General features: G+C 33.4%; 1 protein-coding gene across 1 annotated transcript; it reads right to left on the bottom strand.

Annotated features, from left to right (window-relative positions):
• Positions 1-5,952: 5,952 nt before the first annotated feature.
• On the bottom strand, positions 5,953-19,566 carry LOC133193896 (integrase/recombinase xerD homolog). The gene is made up of 5 exons (XM_061329811.1): positions 19,449-19,566; positions 18,927-18,995; positions 18,582-18,675; positions 17,728-18,527; positions 5,953-6,158 (listed from the first exon to the last, which is right to left on the bottom strand). The coding sequence occupies exons 1-5, from the start codon at positions 19,564-19,566 to the stop codon at positions 5,953-5,955; spliced, it is 1,287 nt and encodes a 428-aa protein (XP_061185795.1).
• Positions 19,567-19,790: the final 224 nt, after the last annotated feature.

Raw genomic sequence — 19,790 nt, 5'->3', positions numbered from 1 at the left:
TCCTTTGAGAGGAGCACGACAGAGGTTTGTATATAGCCTATGGCATTACACTAGGTTAGATCGACCAAATAATTTAGGTCATTAGTCATCCGGTACACACAGGCGTTTGCAAATGATAAAATTAGTTTACATATTACACAATTTCTAATTACTTATTAGATAAATAAAAAAAAAAATCAGAAATGTATAGAAGAATGTATTTAGTTTGACAGTAGGCTTATTTGCCTATAAAATGCTTTTATGTAATGTTGAGACAAACATTGTATAACATTGATTTTACATGTCTATAACAGAGATTAGGTCCTTGTTTATGGCTTCAGATATTTTGGAAATATAATTTTTTCTTATCATTTCAGACACATTGGAATACATTAAGGAAGGCAAATTCCCTATCGTTCTTATGAGCCCGGAGGCTTATTTTACATGTAGTGGTTCATGGAGAAGGTTGTTGACATCTTTACCATATCAGAAGTTTGTGCAATTTATTGTTATTGATGAGTACCACTGTGTAGAACAATGGGGAGTCATATAAAAGAGGAATATTTATTTTATGAATCAAGCAGCTATCACATTGTCAATCATCATTAAATTAAATACACATTTTATTAACAGGAGAGACCATATCAGAACAGATTTTTCTAGGATTGGAGAATTGAGGAGTATTTTTCCAAAGGCAAACCTTTTAGCCCTTACGGCAACTGTAACTCCAATTACCAGAAACCATATTGCAGAATTCCTTTTCATGAGAGATTATGAATTGGTCATTACCAACTGTGACCGACCAAACATAATGCATGTTTCCATTCGGGCTCCAAATACAGTTTGAGATACTTTTTACTGGTTATGTAAAAATATCCAGGAGCAAAAACATGAAACTAAAAAATGCATTATATACTGTAGGAATTTCAAGACTTGTGGGATCCTTTTCCTTTATTTAAAAGAAAATCTTGGTTTTGACAATTCGTACAAAGGAACTCCATCAGTAAGAAATTGTTATTATGCAATGTATCATCATTCTACCTCACCAAAAAATAAGAAAACTATTATCGAAACATTTCCAAAACAAGACAGTACAATACGTTTTTTAATTGCAACCCCTGAATTTGGAATGGGAGTTAATATTCCACATGTTAGAGTATTAATACACTGGGGTGCATCACATACATTCCAGTCATACATGCTACATGTAGCAAAGCGAAAGAGTAGGAAGAGATGGACTTCATTCAACAGACATCCGCAAAACTGCAACATATGAGAACTGAAAAATATTTTGTACGATACAATCATGCAGAAGAAAGTACTTAGTCCAGCATTTTACTCCAGAAAATACCGCCTGTGTTGAGGACTTACATACATGCTTCTTCTTCTTATGCAAGTCTTCATGTTCATGCTCAGAATGTCCCGATTTACACCTATCATGTCTCATTATTGAAGATAATGACATGGTACAGGGACTGACCGAATCTAAAAGTCGTTCATTTCAGACCATTACCCACACTCAAAAATTGTCCATCAAACGGAAGATAGAGGAATGAAGAAATAAAATGATATCCGATCTTAATACCAATACATCTATTCTAAACATTGGATTACTAACTGATTTAAGTGAAAAAAGTTATTGAGGATATAGTTTCAAATGTTCACTACATTTTTGCAACTGAAGACATCTTAACAGAGCATATCTATGACGAGGAACTGGCACAAAATATCCTAAATATTGTTGAAGATGTTCTTGGTGTTAAAGAAAAATTAATAAAGATATCTCATACAATGTCAATGTATTGGACTCAATCATTTAGTAAAAGTCATATAATATTCAATTAGTAAAACACGCTTATGGCGGACAGACTAGTAATTAATTGACACTAATAACAAAGTGATTTTCATTCCCTGTGGGATTTAAACAAGCAAAATCGCCATCCCTGTCACTTCCTTATGTGTTGTACTGTATTCCATTAAAAGCTATGTAAACTGAATTATTGAAAAGCTTTTTCCCCAAACTGTATATTCTTTTTTCTTAACAGTTAGCCACTTGTGGAATTCCTTTACTTTAAAGTCATTGAAAATGTCAGACTTCTCTTGCTGGAATGATGCATGGTGCCTGTTTGGTGTAACTATGAACACATCTGCAGTTTGCAATTTTCTTACAACTTTCTGTTAATCACTTGTTGAATCTTGAGACACGTTTCCTTCAAACTGGTGCACCTTGAATTTGCTTCTCTATGTGATGGTTTACATAATGGCAGAACATCGTGATCTTTCCAATACGTTTAACTACTTCTGGACAGTGATTTCGATTGACCAATTTTACACGTGAAATAGCATATATTTGTTCAAAATTCCATGACATAGTCACCATCAAGATTTCCTCCTTTGCCCCCACTCAAAGTAATGAATATGTTCCAAATTACTTGGTGCTTTATTCGAGGTGAATACAGTGTCATTATACCAGCCTGTAGGAGAAAAACTTCCAATCTGTATTTCACGTTGTGAGCTGTGTGATACAAACGCATCGCATATTTCCAATGGCGAATGACCCTGTTTCTATTACCACTTCTGTTGGCCATCACACAGATTTTCCTTAGTAGGGAAAATTTAAGAAAATTAGTTACATAGTTATATACACCATCTTGTTGGAGACCGTTACAATCTGTTGCATCAGCTTCATTTTCAAGTCTCTCGATGCTTTGGGATATTTTATGTTAATTCTTCAATCATGGGTTTTAGTGTTCGCTTTTTTAGAGGCACATCCGTCAAGTGAATTCCATTTGGAATTCTTATGCATTGACTATTGATGTCAGTCATTCCAAAAAAGGTTAATGCTTCTGCAATAACATGACATTCACAGGCTAAATCTACAAATTCACCAATTGCATGATAATCTTTTGACGCATTTTTGGTAACGTTTTGTCTGTTTATTAAGCATTTAAGTTGATATAAATTTCATAGTTCTCTAGGACTGTCTACACTGTAAAATTTGTCCATCAGCATCAAAAATATATATAAGGAAAAATATTTAGAATTTTTAAGAAATATACACATGTAGTTGGGAGAATGTCTTTTTATTGTAATCATCAGCAATCACTCAAACCTGGATAATGTTTATCTTTTCATGAAAGTCTTCTATTATACTCATGCACCCTTCAAGTCGTTCCTCAGGTGTGTCACTATCTAACCGAACCATATGGGCTCCTCTTACCTTTTCACAAGAAAGTATGTCCCCACCAAGTGGTATTGTTCTCATTGCAGAAATTTCTTCTCTATTGATGCATTAACATAAAAATATTATATTGGTAATTTTTGTTTTAAAGGAATGAAAGAAACTTTTCTTAATATAAGTTTAGTTTAAAGCATATAAAAATATAGTCAATGGTTTGCTAAAAACATGTACAATTACTAACTGATAGGACTTTAACATTTTGCAATTCCTCTTCACTTCTTGAAAGTTGTACAAATGGATGTAAATACTCCAAGATCTCTACCATGTCATTCATTTTATTTTCACTCTTTTCCAGTATACCCAGTGGTAGCTAAAACAGAAATTCATATCTAGAGTATGTATTTAAAAACAAGAAAATTAACATGGACATGATTGACAATCTAAATGAACAAGTTATTTATCTGTATAGATAGTACAATAAACTATGACTGCTTCACTGTGACAAAAGAAATTTATTTACCATTAACATTTTCAGTTTTTGTTTAAAATTCAGGAACATATATTCATATATCTAGTTTGTTTGTTTGCTTGTATGTTGTTTAACGTCCCTCTCGAGAATTTTTCACTCATATGGAGACGCCACCACTTGCCGGTGGAGAGCTGCAAATTTTATCCTATACTCGGCACTTACGGCCATTGAGCAGTGAGGGATCTTTTTCGTGCCAGCACCCACTGCGACACGGGACCTCGGTTTATACGGTCTCATCCGAAGGACCGGTCTCCACGTCCCACAGTGGGATTCGAACCCGCGACGTAAGGATCAACTCCTTACGCCGCGACTCTAGAGCAGACGCTCTAACCACATATATCTAGTAAACAGAACTTACAATTCTTTAAATATTTCTTTCATTATGCCCATCATTTGATTAGCAGCCTGCAAATTCATTTACATGCAAAAAAGCAATGCTACAATGTTAAAAATAACATTTTATTCAACAAAGTATTAGACAGTAAAACTTTAATATTCATATAGGACTTTTAGGGTTCTCACATAACGTAGAATATATACTTTAACCTGTATGCTATAAGGGTGCAACGATAAACCGTTTGACGGTATATCGCGGTATATTTTTCCACGGTTCAATTCATGATACGCTAAACTGGTATCACGGTTCGGTTCGATCGGTCCAGAATTATCCGAATCGTCCGTTTTGTTTCCTTTGTTACAATTTCAAAATGGCTTCCGCGCAAAACGTGAGGTCGCCGATAACGCATTTACGGAAGACGGAGAAGGACTTAATGTGATTATAAGTTATAGATGTTAAGACAAATGATAAATCCTTTAGATCTAAACGTATTCTTTGGTAATACACGATATTTCATCACGTGTGTTCACTGTCTTGTTGACTAAACATGTTAACACGAGAAATATGACAACTGGTTTTCTACGTAAATAAGAGGAATAAAAGAATGAATGTCTTCCCTTTTCATTCCAATTTAAAACGAAGATTATTAAGAAAAGCCCCCGTAGTTCCCTGTAAATGTTCATCATTGGTTTAGAATATTGTCAAAACTCAAAGATCTACCCAACAATCCAATTCAAGTTAACAAAATTTTATTCTAATTATTATTAAAAAAAATATGAACATTTTATATAACCCTGTCAAGATTAAAAAAAATATGATGACAAACTTGAAAGACTTTTTAACCTTGTATCGTGATACGTATCGTATCGTGAACTGAATACCGTGATACGTATCGAACCGTGAGGTTAGTGTATCGTTGCACCCCTAGTATGCTATATCAACTTTGGCTCAAATCATTTCATTTGACTGTTCTGTTGGAAATTTGAGAATGTATGAGTTCATAATAAAATAATTAAAAGATGACATGAGACAATGTGCGGTTAAAGGAACTACATGTTCATGATCACATGCACAAAACTGATTAGTATAAAAATGAAAATATTGTGTAAGTTTTCAACTAAGATCAATTCCTGTGAATTAGCACACAACACTGCCCAAATTAGTTTATGTATTATCTGATGTTTTCTATGATTTTTCTATGTTTTCTATGATTCTTGATGTTACTATCAAGAAGGTTAGATCATGAATTCAGAAAGTGACACAAATGGTTCTATTTTCATAAGACACTTCTTCAGGTCATGTTGAATGTACCTCTCAGATGTATATACTGCTCGGTAAATAGTCGTGATCCATCAACTGCAAATGTCTGTCTTCATTCTAAACAAACTGTTGAATTTTTTTGCTGTTGTCAACAGAGTTTTTATTAGCTGCATCATTGTTCTGTATGTGGACTGGGCTTTGGTTAATGTTCTATGAACACTGAAATGGCTGACTGATAATCCAAGTTTGCATATAATATCAAAACCTTCTTTCTGCAATCGGCTATTGTACATGGATATGCCACCAGATGCTTTAGTTTATTAAGATACTTTGATGTGGAGTTATAACACAAATGCTGCTATTACAACTTTTATTGTGTCATACACTTTTCCATCGCTGAAAGTTATAGTGTTAAGTACATTCTACACAAGGGGAGAAGATTTTTGAAGTAAAAGTGCTAATTGACGGATGTCAAATTGAAGTAGATCTTCCTCAGAGGTTTTCTGAAAAGCAAGTTTATTACAATGAAGTATATCCTTTGATGTTTTGTTTACTACATCACACACACCCTTTATGGATTCTTCCCTTGTAATAACATCGTTACTTCGCAACATTAGTTTCGTAGTCAGCAGGCTTCCAACAGTATATGAAACTTTTTCTTTTACTTCAAAATTTTTGTACATTCAATTTCTCTTCTTCGTCCAGTGTGAGAGGAACATTCTCTTGAAAACGCTCATCAATATGATAATTGAAATCAGTGCAGTTTTGAAAGTTTAATCGACATGCCACATTAGGATGTTCTTTTTTGTGAAAGTTTAATCGATATGCCACATTAGGATGTTCTTTTTTGTGTGCTGTGTTTGCATTTCTTCCTGCATTGGAAAAAAGTTACAAATGTTACATTATACCCTCATTAATATTATACATACATGTACCTGTATACATGAGTTATAATCGTAGTATATATATATATATATATATATATATATATATATATATATATATATATATATATATATATATATATATATATATATATATATATATATATATATATATATATATACTGAAAGGAAAAAGAAACGCAGGATAAACTTTAAACTTTTTAGGTGAAATAATGTTATAATGTTATATATTTTAGACGTATTTTCCAGTTATTTTAACCAACATTTAAAATCATCTTTAATAAAAATGTAACCAAAATCTCATTTGATTTTCCCCAATAATTCTTGAGTCATTGTAACTCATATAACGGTACCCCCCAAAAGTGAAAAATGAAATTCTCATTATCTCACATGTGTTCCTCGCGCATCTGTCACAGCCTTGATTCTCCTATGCATAGAGTTCATCAGTGTTTTTATCCTTTTAATAGGGATTTTATTAAACCCTTCCGAGAAGGCAGCCCTTAGTTGATTGAGACCAGCTTGGACATTTTAAACCCTATCGTCCACAGACGTTTGATGCGAAAAAGATGGACATGACGGAGACCAGTCAAGTGGATAAAAGTGATTGTTTTCGAGAATATCTTGACAAACCCTTGCAGCATTGGGAGGGAGGTAAACATGCCCCCCCCCAAAAAAAAAAATAGGCAAACGACGCACGCATGCGCGAGTTAGAGGAACACTTACGTAAAGTTGACGAGCTCACAAACCAAAATCGCGCTATCGATTTCCTTCAGTTTTGGGTGAATGTAACGATTATGATAGCTTGCTGTATTAATAGCAGTTTTAGGGTAATGTGATGGTGATTATACAGGTGGCAGGATAAATAGCCCGATCTTGTCGTGGTGCTGTTACGCGTCAACGTCGTCGTCACGGTTGGTTGGAAACCTTTCTACGCCCTCTCTGAGGATGGGTAAGACGTTTATCGTGGAAAAATTCACAACAAACTTCACAGAAACCTGTCATTGTCTTTGTCCTTAGTTAGGCAATGCAATAGCCAGACCCCATGGTACTTCCGTCAACCGTACCTTGATTTCAAGAAATGCAAATCGACTGTAAATATCGAAAATGATGTGTATAACTTAAGTGCAGCAAATGGTACTACGAGATGTTTTGAAAAACAAAACGTCATCGATATGCACTTGTTTTTGGCTTTTCACCACTTTCCTTATGCGTGCCCAAATGTGTTGAAAAACATGTCGTCATCGATTTGCACGTGTTTTCGGCTTTTTACCACTTTCCTTATGTGACGTAATACATTTCACGGTTGAGTAGGTCTTAACACTGATTTTAATGCACAGTAACCAAGATATCTCTCTGAAAAAAAATTCATAATTTTCGGTTATACAGTCAAAAATTTTCGCATATTATGTTACCCTGCGTTTCTTTTTCCTTTCAGTATATATATATATATATATATATATATATATATATATATATATATATATATATATATATATATATATATATACCCCACCTCTGTTGATTTTTCGATGAAAACCTGGCTTACGATTGGTTGAAGTCTGTCACGTGAAGGGAGTGTATTACTTATACCTAGTCGCTTGAAAATCAATACATGGTCGATAGGGAGTTATCGTTGTTTTGTAACGTTCGAACAACTCGAGTTCACGCGATTTGCCGAGTGTCTGTTGACAATGTTACAGTTAACTAATGTAAGTAACGAAGATGGAACCTTTTTCTCCCTTTACTGAAAGTCTTCAAAACTGTCAGTACGTTATTAGTCTATAGCACGAAACACTCGCTAAACAACATAACGTCACAACGTGACGTCATAATAGGCATTGTATGAGTGATGAAACATATATATAGTGAGAAAAACAATTTTACAAACCACAGACAATGCATAAATATTTTATCGGTGGGGTAAATTCGTTACATAGTTTATTAGTGACAGGGTACGGGATGATACCTGGTTAGTAAATTCCATACCTGGCTCGGCTTCGCTTCGCCAGGTATAAAATTTACTAACCAGGTATCATTCCGTACCCTGTCACTAAAAAACTATGTAACTAATAATACATGTATGTACCTAGCTCCCCCACAAAAAAGAAATGTAAATTTATTATTGAAAGCTGTTTCAATATTAATTGATTTGCATGTTAGGCCTTAAGCATTATTTTTCATGCACGTCTAATAAATAAAACGTTTAAGTGGATGGTTAAATGACTTGCATGAGCCAGGCTAACTACAGTTGGCCTTTTCAGCCCATCAGCGTGGCTGCTCACCATCACGTGATCATTTTTTATTATTTTACTTAAGGGAGAAGCCATGCAAAATTTTCAACGCAAATTAGCATTACCCTCCCCATAACTACCGAATTGGATGAAAAATAAAAAAAAATTACCCTTAAATGAGTCGGATCCAATTTAGATCATTCTCTTTGGAAAGTACAATCCTCTTTTAAATCTTACTGCAATCTGTACCAATATATGACATTTTGAAATATCTCGCCAGAAGAAACTCAGCTTTACGAATTGATACGGACAGAAAGGGATGAAGATGTAACCTTTATTATTATAATTTGTTTGCAGCTGTAATAGTTGAGATAGATTATTTATCTCCCTTATGAAAAAACAACAAATGTGCGTTTCTAATTTTTTAAACTATAATTGGATTAATGTATAATTGTTTGAAAATACTTCATACGGTATTGTATTTTTTTATGAATTTATCATACATTGAAATGGATCATATTTCTATTTTTATGTACAGGGGACAATTTCATTGTGTGGATTGGTATAAAACATATACCAGTTGGTCAAGTTCTGAAATGGAATGAAAGACACTTGAATATTCCAAGTAGAACGCAACTTGAAGATTTGATTCAAACAAACAACAACCCAAATCATGGTGATTGTTTCTTTCTGACTGCCACGCACCTTAAGATTCAAGAGTGTAGTAAAATGCTGAATGCACATTATTTGTGTGAGTTTGACAAATGTCAAGATGTTTAGAACTTTTATTTTATACATTGTTCGAAAGAAATACAATTACAAAAAAGGTTCATACAACAAATGGAATCGGATAAAGTATTCGTTATGTATATTTGATTTTTGTTTGATTTATCAATCATTTGTAATCTTAAATTGAATAAGTATTTAACTGAACATCGGAATATAACACTTCATTGTCACTTTAAGTATTTGTTTCATGTATAACTCTCTAGCCCATCAAAGACATTTTCCCGGAGAACTACAGTTTTGCAGTTTGATGCATATCAAAGAACAGTTTAGTAAAATGTTTCCATATATGAGATATCACGATTAAATCTAAACACGACTCGTAGGCATACGCCATATTCGATTATTCTATCTGAAATATCAGCACCACGATAAACTTTTCGAATTCGTTACACCTGACTGCTTTATTGCAATTGTCACGGGTATCGGCGTCGAATGGCGACACGTGTTTGTGCTGGTTATAATACATTACCTCTGTATACATTTTATTGCAGTAAGGTGTATTTGTGTTTGTTTGTACACTGCACTGACCAGTGCAACTGTTTTAAGTTTTTTGGGGGGCATCTTACTGTCCTGCATTAGAAGTAATACACAGTTATTTTTTTTGTGTCGCAACAGTGTGCTGTTTAGTATGCTTCCGTCTACACTGGTGACAATTGATTACACTGAAGAGTGACTAAGTGAAAGGCTTTATATAGGGGCCCTGAAATATAGCGAGTTAATAATCGAACATGGCGGACAAAGTCCTTTTACGAAGCGTGTTCAGCTTTAAAATAAAATTAAATGTCCAACTAAAATGATTCATATTATCATAAAATCGTCTTACAACAGTTTGGCATAGTTTATTATTATTATTATTATTATTATTATTAAATTTCATGATACTGAAAATAATAACATTACTCTGACGTTACTCTTACATTACTTTTACATGTAATATATATATACATGTATATATATACATGTGTATATATATATATATATATATATATATATATATATATATATATATATATATATATATATATATATATATATATATATATATATATATATATATATATATATATATATATATATATATAATTTTTGGCGCTGTCCTACACGGATACCCACTTCCGCCTCAACCCTAGGTTGAACCCTCGACCTACAGAATGTCACCTAGCAGTAGAAGTACAGCGCGCTGGACCGCTCGGTCATCTAGGCACGTTAAAAAACTTGATTTCGATGCCGATGGAATTCTCGCGGCGCTGTCCTACACTACAAGGTCAGTGAGAATGGAAGTGAGATACAATTAGGACATCGCCGTGAGAATTCTAGGACAAAATGAACGCACTATGATTTTTTTTTTTTCAAAGTGTACATCAACATTCTTTATCATGGAGACACTTAATGCACTTTTTAAAAAAAAATATGTATAAAACAAAAAATATGGAGTTAGGTTATAGCAACAGGCATAATTATTTTTATTACATTTCTTTCCAAAAACTGATGCATTAATTTATCCTCATCGAGAACGAGGAGAAGACAGGTAGAAGATCCCTAAGCCGAGCTCTTTATAATTCCTACCCAAACATATGTATTTACATAACTTGTATGACATTGATATACTTTCAATAAATCCTTTGAGTTATTTACGAGGGACGATCAGAAGATTCTGCAAGTATATCAATAAAATAAAAAGAACAATTTGTTTCAATATGTAAAATAGATTATACCTTCAAAGTAACCCTTTTTACATTCACACACTTTTGCAATCTGCATACCAATGATTTTGAAAGCCTCTAGGTAGTCTTCCCTTGGAATAATGTCTAAGCACTGGTAAACAGCACTACCAACAGCACTGCGCGAAGTATATCGGCGTCCAGATATCATTTTTTAAAGTCTAGGAAATAGAAAAAAGTCACAGGAACTATGTTCGGGAGAATATGGCGGGGGGGGGGGGGAGGGGGGCTGAACAACCTTTCACCCTTCAAAAAAACTCTGAACTATTTTACTCTTATGAGCTGGGGCATTGTCATGAATGAGCTTGATGTTCTTCAAACATGACTTTGGTCTCAGGGTTTGACATTAACTTTTATGAGTACTAGACCAGTCGGGCTACTTCCAATTATTTTTACTAGCCCTGACCATAAAATCACTAGCCCTGACCAAACTTGAAAATTGACTTTTTATAAACTGCTAATTATAATGGAAAAAAAAGTTTCGAAACCATACTTCAATAAAGATACTGTCTCTCGCACCTGTTAAGATATATTTTGACAGACTCGTCCATAGGTCGCTAGCCATTAAGTCGGGTTAAGCGTGACATACAAATATTATAAGCCTTAATTAAGGAACAATCAATGAACTTAGTAAAAAAAATAATTAACTTAAAAATAAATACATTGTGAATTAAAGAATATATTATTCAGTAACTTCATACTAGTTTTAAATACTGAACGAAGATAGTTTCCATCGCAACTTGTCTATTACAGGTTAAAAATAGCGATTGTGTCATGCGGGAAAGTTTTCTTTTAAAGAGCGATGGGTGATGTTTACTATCAGACAAATAAGAATTAAACAAGCATTCTGAGAGTATTGCATTAGCAATACTAGTCCCCTACCGGCAAGTGTAATCTGATTCCGTTCCCGTTAAGAATTGAAAATGCCATAATTCCGTCAAAAATTAATGAATCGGGACGAAATGCAAACTTGATCTATAACTAATCAAGGTAAAGCCACATACTAAAAATCAGCTCAATATCTACAAGCGTTTAGAAGAAAATTGCGGAAAACCCGTAAAAATTGAAAAGGTCGTAATTCCGTCAAAAATCAATGAAGCGGAACGAAATGCAATCTTGATCTGTAACTCATCAAGATACATTCACATACCAAAAATCAGCTCAATATCTGCAAGCGTTTAGGAAAAAAGTGCGGAAAACCAAGTGGGACAGACTGACAGACAGACAGAGGGACAGACAGACAGACGGACAGACGGACGGACAGACTCAGAGGAAACCTATAGTCCCCTCCGGTTTCACCGGTAGGGGACTAAAAAAAACATCAAATATTTTAAAAACTTTTCAGAATATTTAATTTAAAGACTGAAATGAGGGTTATCATTTATTTCATACACACGACCAGTCGGTCTACTTCACGAACATTTTACACGACCGGACCACTCATTTACTAGACTGGGTCGGTCGGACGTGCCTTAGTGTCAAACCCTGGGTCTTTTCTTTTCATACACTTCTTAAATTTTTTTTCCCAGTACATTATTTTTGTAAAAATGTCCCGAGATACCTCGACCTTGCGGAGCTGGAATTTGCACAACTGGGCCACTATAATTAAAGAAAATAGCATACAAAATTTTCTTAGCACTCTGACACCTTTTTGCAATGACAGGACGCTCACTATTTTTTTTAACCCACATCATCTTTGCGGTTCAAAAAAGTATATCCAAGTTTCATCACCTGTTAGTAGGTCAGCAAACTTTCTCCTGTCACAGTTTTTATATATTTTTTTCTGTTTTCTGGCAAATTTTAAGCGCGTTGACTTGTGTTCTGGTGTCAAGAGATGCGGTATCCATCGTGCACATATTTTACGTAGGTTGAAGTGCTTGGTCAAAATTTCATGTACCTTTGCTGATGAGATCTCAACAACACTAGCGAGATATTTTAAACTACATCTGCCATCCTTTTTCTTAACTGCAACCATGTATCCATCAGTAACAGCTGTCTTTGGTCGCCCTGGCCTTGAGGAATCTTTAACAACCTCTGGGCCATTTTTGGACTTTAATTTTTCAACCAGCTTAATGAAACGGAAGAATCTCCATAAATCAGACAAATTTGACTTAAAATGACTTTTGCAGGTATATCAAGAATGCCTCGCGTATATAGAGGAAAATAAAACAAACATGATTTTAAACATGTTTAATATATATATATATATCTATATCTATCTATCTATCTATTTATCTATCTATATATATATATATATATATATATATATATATATATATATATATATATATATATATATATATATATATATATATATATATATATATATATATGCAATTTTGGTCGTGGCATCCTTAACGAGGTTGGATCCTGATATTTAAAGTCTTAAACTTTTTTTGTCAAGTATATTTTTAGTTTCTACACATATAGCTTAATTAAAAATCAAAACAAAAAATGGGGGTCAATACGCTTCTTTTGGCGCTGCAGTACATTTAATATGACCTTTTTGCACTGAAATTTGTGTCTTAATCAAAAATCACATCTTCGACGTTTTCCCTCCAAAGTTTTTATCCAAATAAATCATGGGACAAATTAAACTTTTAGTCTATTTAAAAAAAGACACTTCAAAATTGTGACTAAGAAAAAGTTTCAAATTGCTTCGCATAATCAATTATTTGACCTTTCTGCACTCAAAAAATGTGATTTTTCTGACATTAAAAATTTAATAAGCAAGAAAATTATTTTAAAGTCTTAAACTTTTTCTGAATTTAGGCAGATTGATCAAAGTTATCTTATATATTCAGAAAATAAAAACAAAAGTGGGGGTCTATGATGTAAATTTTTAGATATTACTAAAAAAGTGTTAATTTTATGTTAAAATTGGCTAAATTTTCTCCTGGACTTTCAGAATATATTTACTATATTTGTCACAATATAATGAAAGAATACATAAGAAATAATTTAATAGATATTTCAGAACCAGCATAAAAACATTTCACTGCAAAAAACAGCTCTGTGTGCAACCAGCGTGGAAAAATAGGAATCTAAACTTAACAGTACTGTATATATTTCAAAAGGAGACAAAATGAACATTTTCTCCTAAAAAACCTTCCGCCACAAAATTTAGTTCCTGGCTTAATCCTCTTCGAATGGAATTTAATCGTGTTTTTTTCATTGGATATAGTTTAATTTGCATTGTAGAATTCAGATTTAATGTTTGAACTTAAAAATGACGCAGAATTTTATAAATAAATGTCCAGACCAAAATCTGCTCAAAAGCTCAGGATCGAACCTCCTTAAAATGAAAGGGTCTCCAAGCATACAGGACGACCCCAAGTTAATTACAACAAGCAGCAGCAGCAAATAACATGAGAGCACAATTATACATTTACTATTAATAAGCATAATATTGGCCGTTCCAGGTACTTGTATACCGCGAACGGTAATTACAATTATATTGTATGTATTTTACTTAACCTTTACATGTACATGTATGTAGTCATCGTTCCGAGTTAACCGCGAACGTTACTAAAAATAGTTTAGCAAGCAAAGCAGTGCATGAATTTGTTGAAAGCAGCACACATTTTCACAGTAAATGAGTTTGGTTTACAATAAATCAGTTGAATGGTTCGGCGCAAACGCCACATGGCCGAAACCTTTGGAAACCACGACCAACAGCCCTAAATTTATCCTATTTACTGGGTAAACTGACTTAAACACTTTAAATTTTCTCAAGACCCCCTCCCCCTAAATTGAATGACTTTAAGAAATTAAATAGTCAGAATATGTGCTTTTTGCTTTAATTGATGTTTTAAATATGTAAGTTTATGATGAATTAAGCAACAGATTTTACATTAGATTATCCTTGGATTATTTTATAGCAAATACAGGTTTATGTAATTATGTTAAAAATAGGTGTTAAAATGCATTGGACAGTGGATTATATTGGGTATTTTTTGCCCTCAATTAAATTATGTTATTGTATTTTGTAATAGGTCAGCTTTTTAGAGAATTAAGTCTGGCCTATAGTGCTTTCATGTATGTATTTTACACAAATTGATGAATCATCAAATGTTTTTCTCCACACAGTGAATCAAAATTAAATTTTCAATTTTTTTTTTATGCTTGGTAAGCCCTGTAAAATTTTTCTTCGTTTAGGATTAAATAAATACTTTAAAGCAGAATTTAAGGCAGAATAACCTTTTTCACCATATTTTTATTCCATTTCCATCAGTTCTTAACTCTATTTTAATTATTGCTTTTCCACCAAAATAATCTTCATAACTGAGGTGTTTACACACCATAAACTTGACCCTTCCAGATACTTAACTACATGTACAGTTCCGGGAATACAGAACTTCCACATCAACTTGTTGCCTTCTAATGTCCTTAGAGACTCATAAATCATTATATAATGTTCCTTCATTACCTAGATCTATGATAGAATCAGGACAGACATCACTAATAAACGACACAGAGCAACCCCTTCGTTTCTCCCTATCTTACTGGATTGCAAGAATAGTTTACTTTTTCTTGTAGTCATAAGAAATATGAACTATTGTGTAGACATTGCATGACACTGCATTATTCTCAAATTTAAAAATTGTCCTGTGGTGGCGTCTCCATATGAGTGAAAAATTCTCGAGAGGGACGTTAAACAACAAACAAACAATCAAAACATAAAAATTACTAATTAAAAAAAACTTAATTTATAATTTGAACAAGTTTCCAGCTAAAAAGTACTGTTAAAATAATTATGCAAACCATGTGAACTTTTGTCATATGTCATGTTGTAAATTTTGACTATACCGGGTGGCAGTAAATACAAAATTTACAAAATGACACACGCATTTAAGCTTATAGCTGTCAATTAGAATATTGCTGTTGATTCTGCATAATAAATGGAGGAACGTAATATAACTAAGGAAAAAAATGACAAATGCTTTAATTGAAATTCCTTGTCCATAAACAATTGTTTTGTATCTTCCTACAGTTATGTTTCTGACAGTTTCCCTGACTGAAGCTACAGTAGCCACTTTGTGAAATTCCAATGGACTGTATCTGGTGTATCAAAATTGGTACCATTTATGATTTACGTTAAGAAGTTTCTACCCACTGACTCTTATAACCCAGGGTCCTCCATCATTTTGTTGAATATAGAATCAGCAAAAAATTTACTCTTCTATTTATGTCTTGAATAAATTCCATATAACATGTTTAAGTTTAGACGTCTGATCACAATACTTAATACCAAGGAAAATTGCCAATGTGAAATGTCACCTTCAAATGGCTATCTCTATGTATCTTAAACAGTTGGAGCTGATGAAATCAACTCCCAAAATTAAAGTCCTTAAAAATTGCCTTCTGGTTTATAGTTAAATAGCTACTTGTTGAAAAAAGATTGAAACAAAAAGATATGCCTTTAGTCTTACCTTTAAAATAACCATACAACCTGTACAATCAGTTTAAAGTTATAATGCATATGTGTACTTGACTTAGCCTACACTAAACCTTAAAAATAATAAATCTTACTGAAACTTTGAAGAAATACATGTAGATAGCCTAAACCTGGTATTTTTTTTCATGATGGACGAATGAGTGATGAAGCACTCCATGCATAATACACTCTTATATTGAAGACCCTATCCAATATATACTTTCCCCACAGAATTCATTATTTTCAACCTTAAGTCACACACTACGTAATTCTCCTACGATAATATTCTTTTTATTCTATTTATTTTATTATTTATATTTTTATGAATGAGTTGCATGTTTCTCGCCATTTTATGAGTTCTGAATTAGTATATCCAATGTTTCTGTAATATTTTAAACCCAAGCAAGAGTTTTTGTCTTCTAATCTGATGGACGTTCATAGTAGCTCAGTCGGTAGAGCGTTCGCTTCGTGATCGGGAGGTCCTGAGTTCGAATCTCGGCCGCGACTGACCTAAGTCGATAAAAAAGGGTAGCAACTGTTCCTTCGCCATGCGCTCGGCACTTTGAAGTGAAAGTTGCGGGTCCTTCGGATGAGATCTTAAAAACCGAGGCCCCGTGTCACTAACTGAACGTCCACACTGCACTTCACTAATCACAAAACAACAACAACAGTATATGCATTGTAGCGCATTGTAAGAGGACGCTAGGATTTATTTCTCACAGCAAACAGAGCAGTACTATTATATGGTAAAATGTAAACCCAACTATGCTTCCCTCGCCGCCCAGGAAAAACCATAGATAAAAATTCACAATTTTGTGTGTAAAAAACTATGGAAACCTGTAAGTCCGCAGCAATTGCGAGGTAAACAAAATGAATGGCGGACTCATTCTTACAAACCTATGTATAATTATGTAAATTTTAAAAAAAAAAAAATCAAAATGCTAAAATTAGACTTGCTCGGGCAGAGCGTGCGCTAGAATCTGAGCTCTATCACTACAAGAAAACTATTCAAACACGTCATTTCCAAAATCTTATTTCATTGGCTGTTACCCAGTATACAAATGCTACTAATACATAAAAGAGACTTCCGTTTCTGTACACACAATTTGTTTACATGTCGTTAGGACAACTATTTCTCGCTATACTATCGTAACGCGAGAAATTATAAGTCCACACTGCACTTCACTAATCACAGAACAACAACAACAGTATATGCATTGTAGCGCATTGTAAGAGGACGCTAGAAAATTACCAAAGAAAGGGAGAGAAAGACGGGGGAATTAACAAATTATATAAACCTAATTTTTTGGATACTTGAAGCCTCTTAACAACTGAATCTTTTATATAAATATTTTTACTTGAAACACATTTCCAACGACCGTGTCTTTGTATACATCTTTCGTCAACATTTGAATTGGCTGCAACAGAAGCACCACCTGACCTAAGTGAGTGAATTCCAATATTTAAATTCGGAGCCACAGATTTCAACATACTTACAATGTTTTCTTTTGCTGCTGTGTAACTAATGGGTTTATTTTTATTTATCAACTTTGCAACACCTTTGCTTCTGAACACTGGCTTAAAAATAAAATCGGAAGACAACAAATTAATATTTGCTGCATATACATAACGCAAAAACATATTGTATGGACAAGCGCATATAACATCCTTAGCTATTAACACTTCGTTACCTTCTCTCAACTGATCATTTTTACTTTTTTCAATAAAAAGCTTTAAATAATCATCTCCAACCAAAATATTGCTACATTTTAAAGAGCTAATCTCGTCGAATCTCAAAAACCCTGCAAATCCTAACAGTATCATTGCTAAATTTCTTAAAATTAAAACATCGTCTGTGTCTTTATGCAATGAACATAAACTCTGCAACATATCGTTGTCGATGGGATCTTTCCTACGCACAGGTTTTGCAGCTAATCTTTTTGCCGATTCTTGAAGTGATTTTACAAACGAATTTTCTGTGGGATCATCCAAACCGCATAAACTGTGCATCCATTTGATCGAATAAATTGTAGAATTCACGGTGGAATAAGATGCACCATTATCCAATAAATGGGTTATATATAACGCAACACGCACAGGTTTTGCTGGAATTTCACTGTAACTATGATCGCTGATAAACTTCTTCCATCGCTGAAAACTGTTTGTATATTACGCTTTATTTGTATTTTCACTTTTGGAAAACAGAAGATACTTTGACATGTGGTTGCTAAGGTTTCCCAGTTTACTTGTCAAAGGGACACCACTATCTTGTACTGCTCTGTTTACAAACGACTGCAATTTTAATCCTAAAATCAATAAAAAAATTTAAATCACTCATATGTACATATACCATGTGCATGAAATACATGTCAACCTTTCCGTCAACCTTTCCATTTTTTTTTTTTTTTTTAAATAATTAAAATCTAATTTTTAGTGCTACCATTTTGAAATCCAGAGGAAACTTGGCAAATACTGATTTTTTTACTTTTACCGCAAGTTATTAGCTTTTTCTCTGGTAAATATTCCCAAGACTGAACAAAACTTTTAAATTTTTTACCATCAAACAACATCGGCCAGAATGGAGATGATTTCCATTCTGGAATAATCAAAGTTGCCTTTGCTTTGTCTGAAACAAATTTGTTTATAACTTTTAAAATTAAATTTGGAGGAGGAACCAACCAATTGTTTTCCTCTGTCCAACAAGCGTTAAAAGCGTTTATACTTTCTGTGCCTGGACACCAATACTTTGAATTAAATCTAATGCATTTTCTGTTGTAATGTGTGGCAAACCTGTCAATTGTATGCACACCCCACAGTTTTTCATAATAATAAAAAATTTCATCATCAATTGACCAATCATCCATATCTGTCAAACGACTCAAACTGTCCGCTTTTTTATTTTCTGCCCTGGGCTTCCAAAGAGGATTTATTTGAATATTGTTTTCTGAACAAGTATTAAAAATTTCATCAGCAATATTTTGCAAGTAAGGTTTTCTACTACCAACTTGTAAAATCCCAGAAACATTTTTGTTATCTGAAATAATTTTGATGTTTTCATTGGCTAAATGTAAAATATTACTCTTGACAACCCTCTTAACAGCTTCTAGCTCTCTCCATGTTGAACTATACTGACTTTCATTTTCTGTCCAACTGCCAGACACACTTCCGATACTGATTTTTTCGTTGTCATCCGACATACATTCAATAAAACCACCATAGCCTACATCCGAGGCATCACAAAATAAATGAAAATTGCATACATCTGATGCGTCAAAGCTTTCAATAAGACAACCATTTTTGTTCAAAGAATTTAAACTTTCCCGCCAAAATTCAATTTCATTTAAAGCATTAGCGGACATTTTTACCTTTGAGTTCCAACTTGCTCTGCTCATTATGCAATCATACAAATGTCTTGTTTTCA

The sequence above is a fragment of the Saccostrea echinata genome, unplaced genomic scaffold (genome assembly GCF_033153115.1).
Source record: "Saccostrea echinata isolate AGI-Se365-2 ecotype Australia unplaced genomic scaffold, CSIRO_AGI_Sech_v1 ptg000028l, whole genome shotgun sequence".
NCBI lineage: Eukaryota > Metazoa > Mollusca > Bivalvia > Ostreida > Ostreidae > Saccostrea > Saccostrea echinata.
The sequence above is the reverse complement of the archived record's forward strand: the minus strand, read 5'-3'. Positions and strand labels throughout refer to the sequence as shown.

Bases quoted from the DNA above. Each gene is read 5' to 3' on its own strand.
- LOC133193896 (XM_061329811.1), bottom strand. From the start codon at position 19,566: ATGTCGGATGACAACGAAAAAATCAGTATCGGAAGTGTGTCTGGCAGT. The intron at 18,996-19,448 runs GTAATATTTTAC...AATTTGTTTCAG, and splicing joins TGTTAAGAGGGTTGTCAAGA to ACAAAGCAAAGGCAACTTTG. The intron at 6,159-17,727 runs GTAAAAATATTT...TTTCCAATGCAG, and splicing joins TCGTTGGAAATGTGTTTCAA to GAAGAAATGCAAACACAGCA.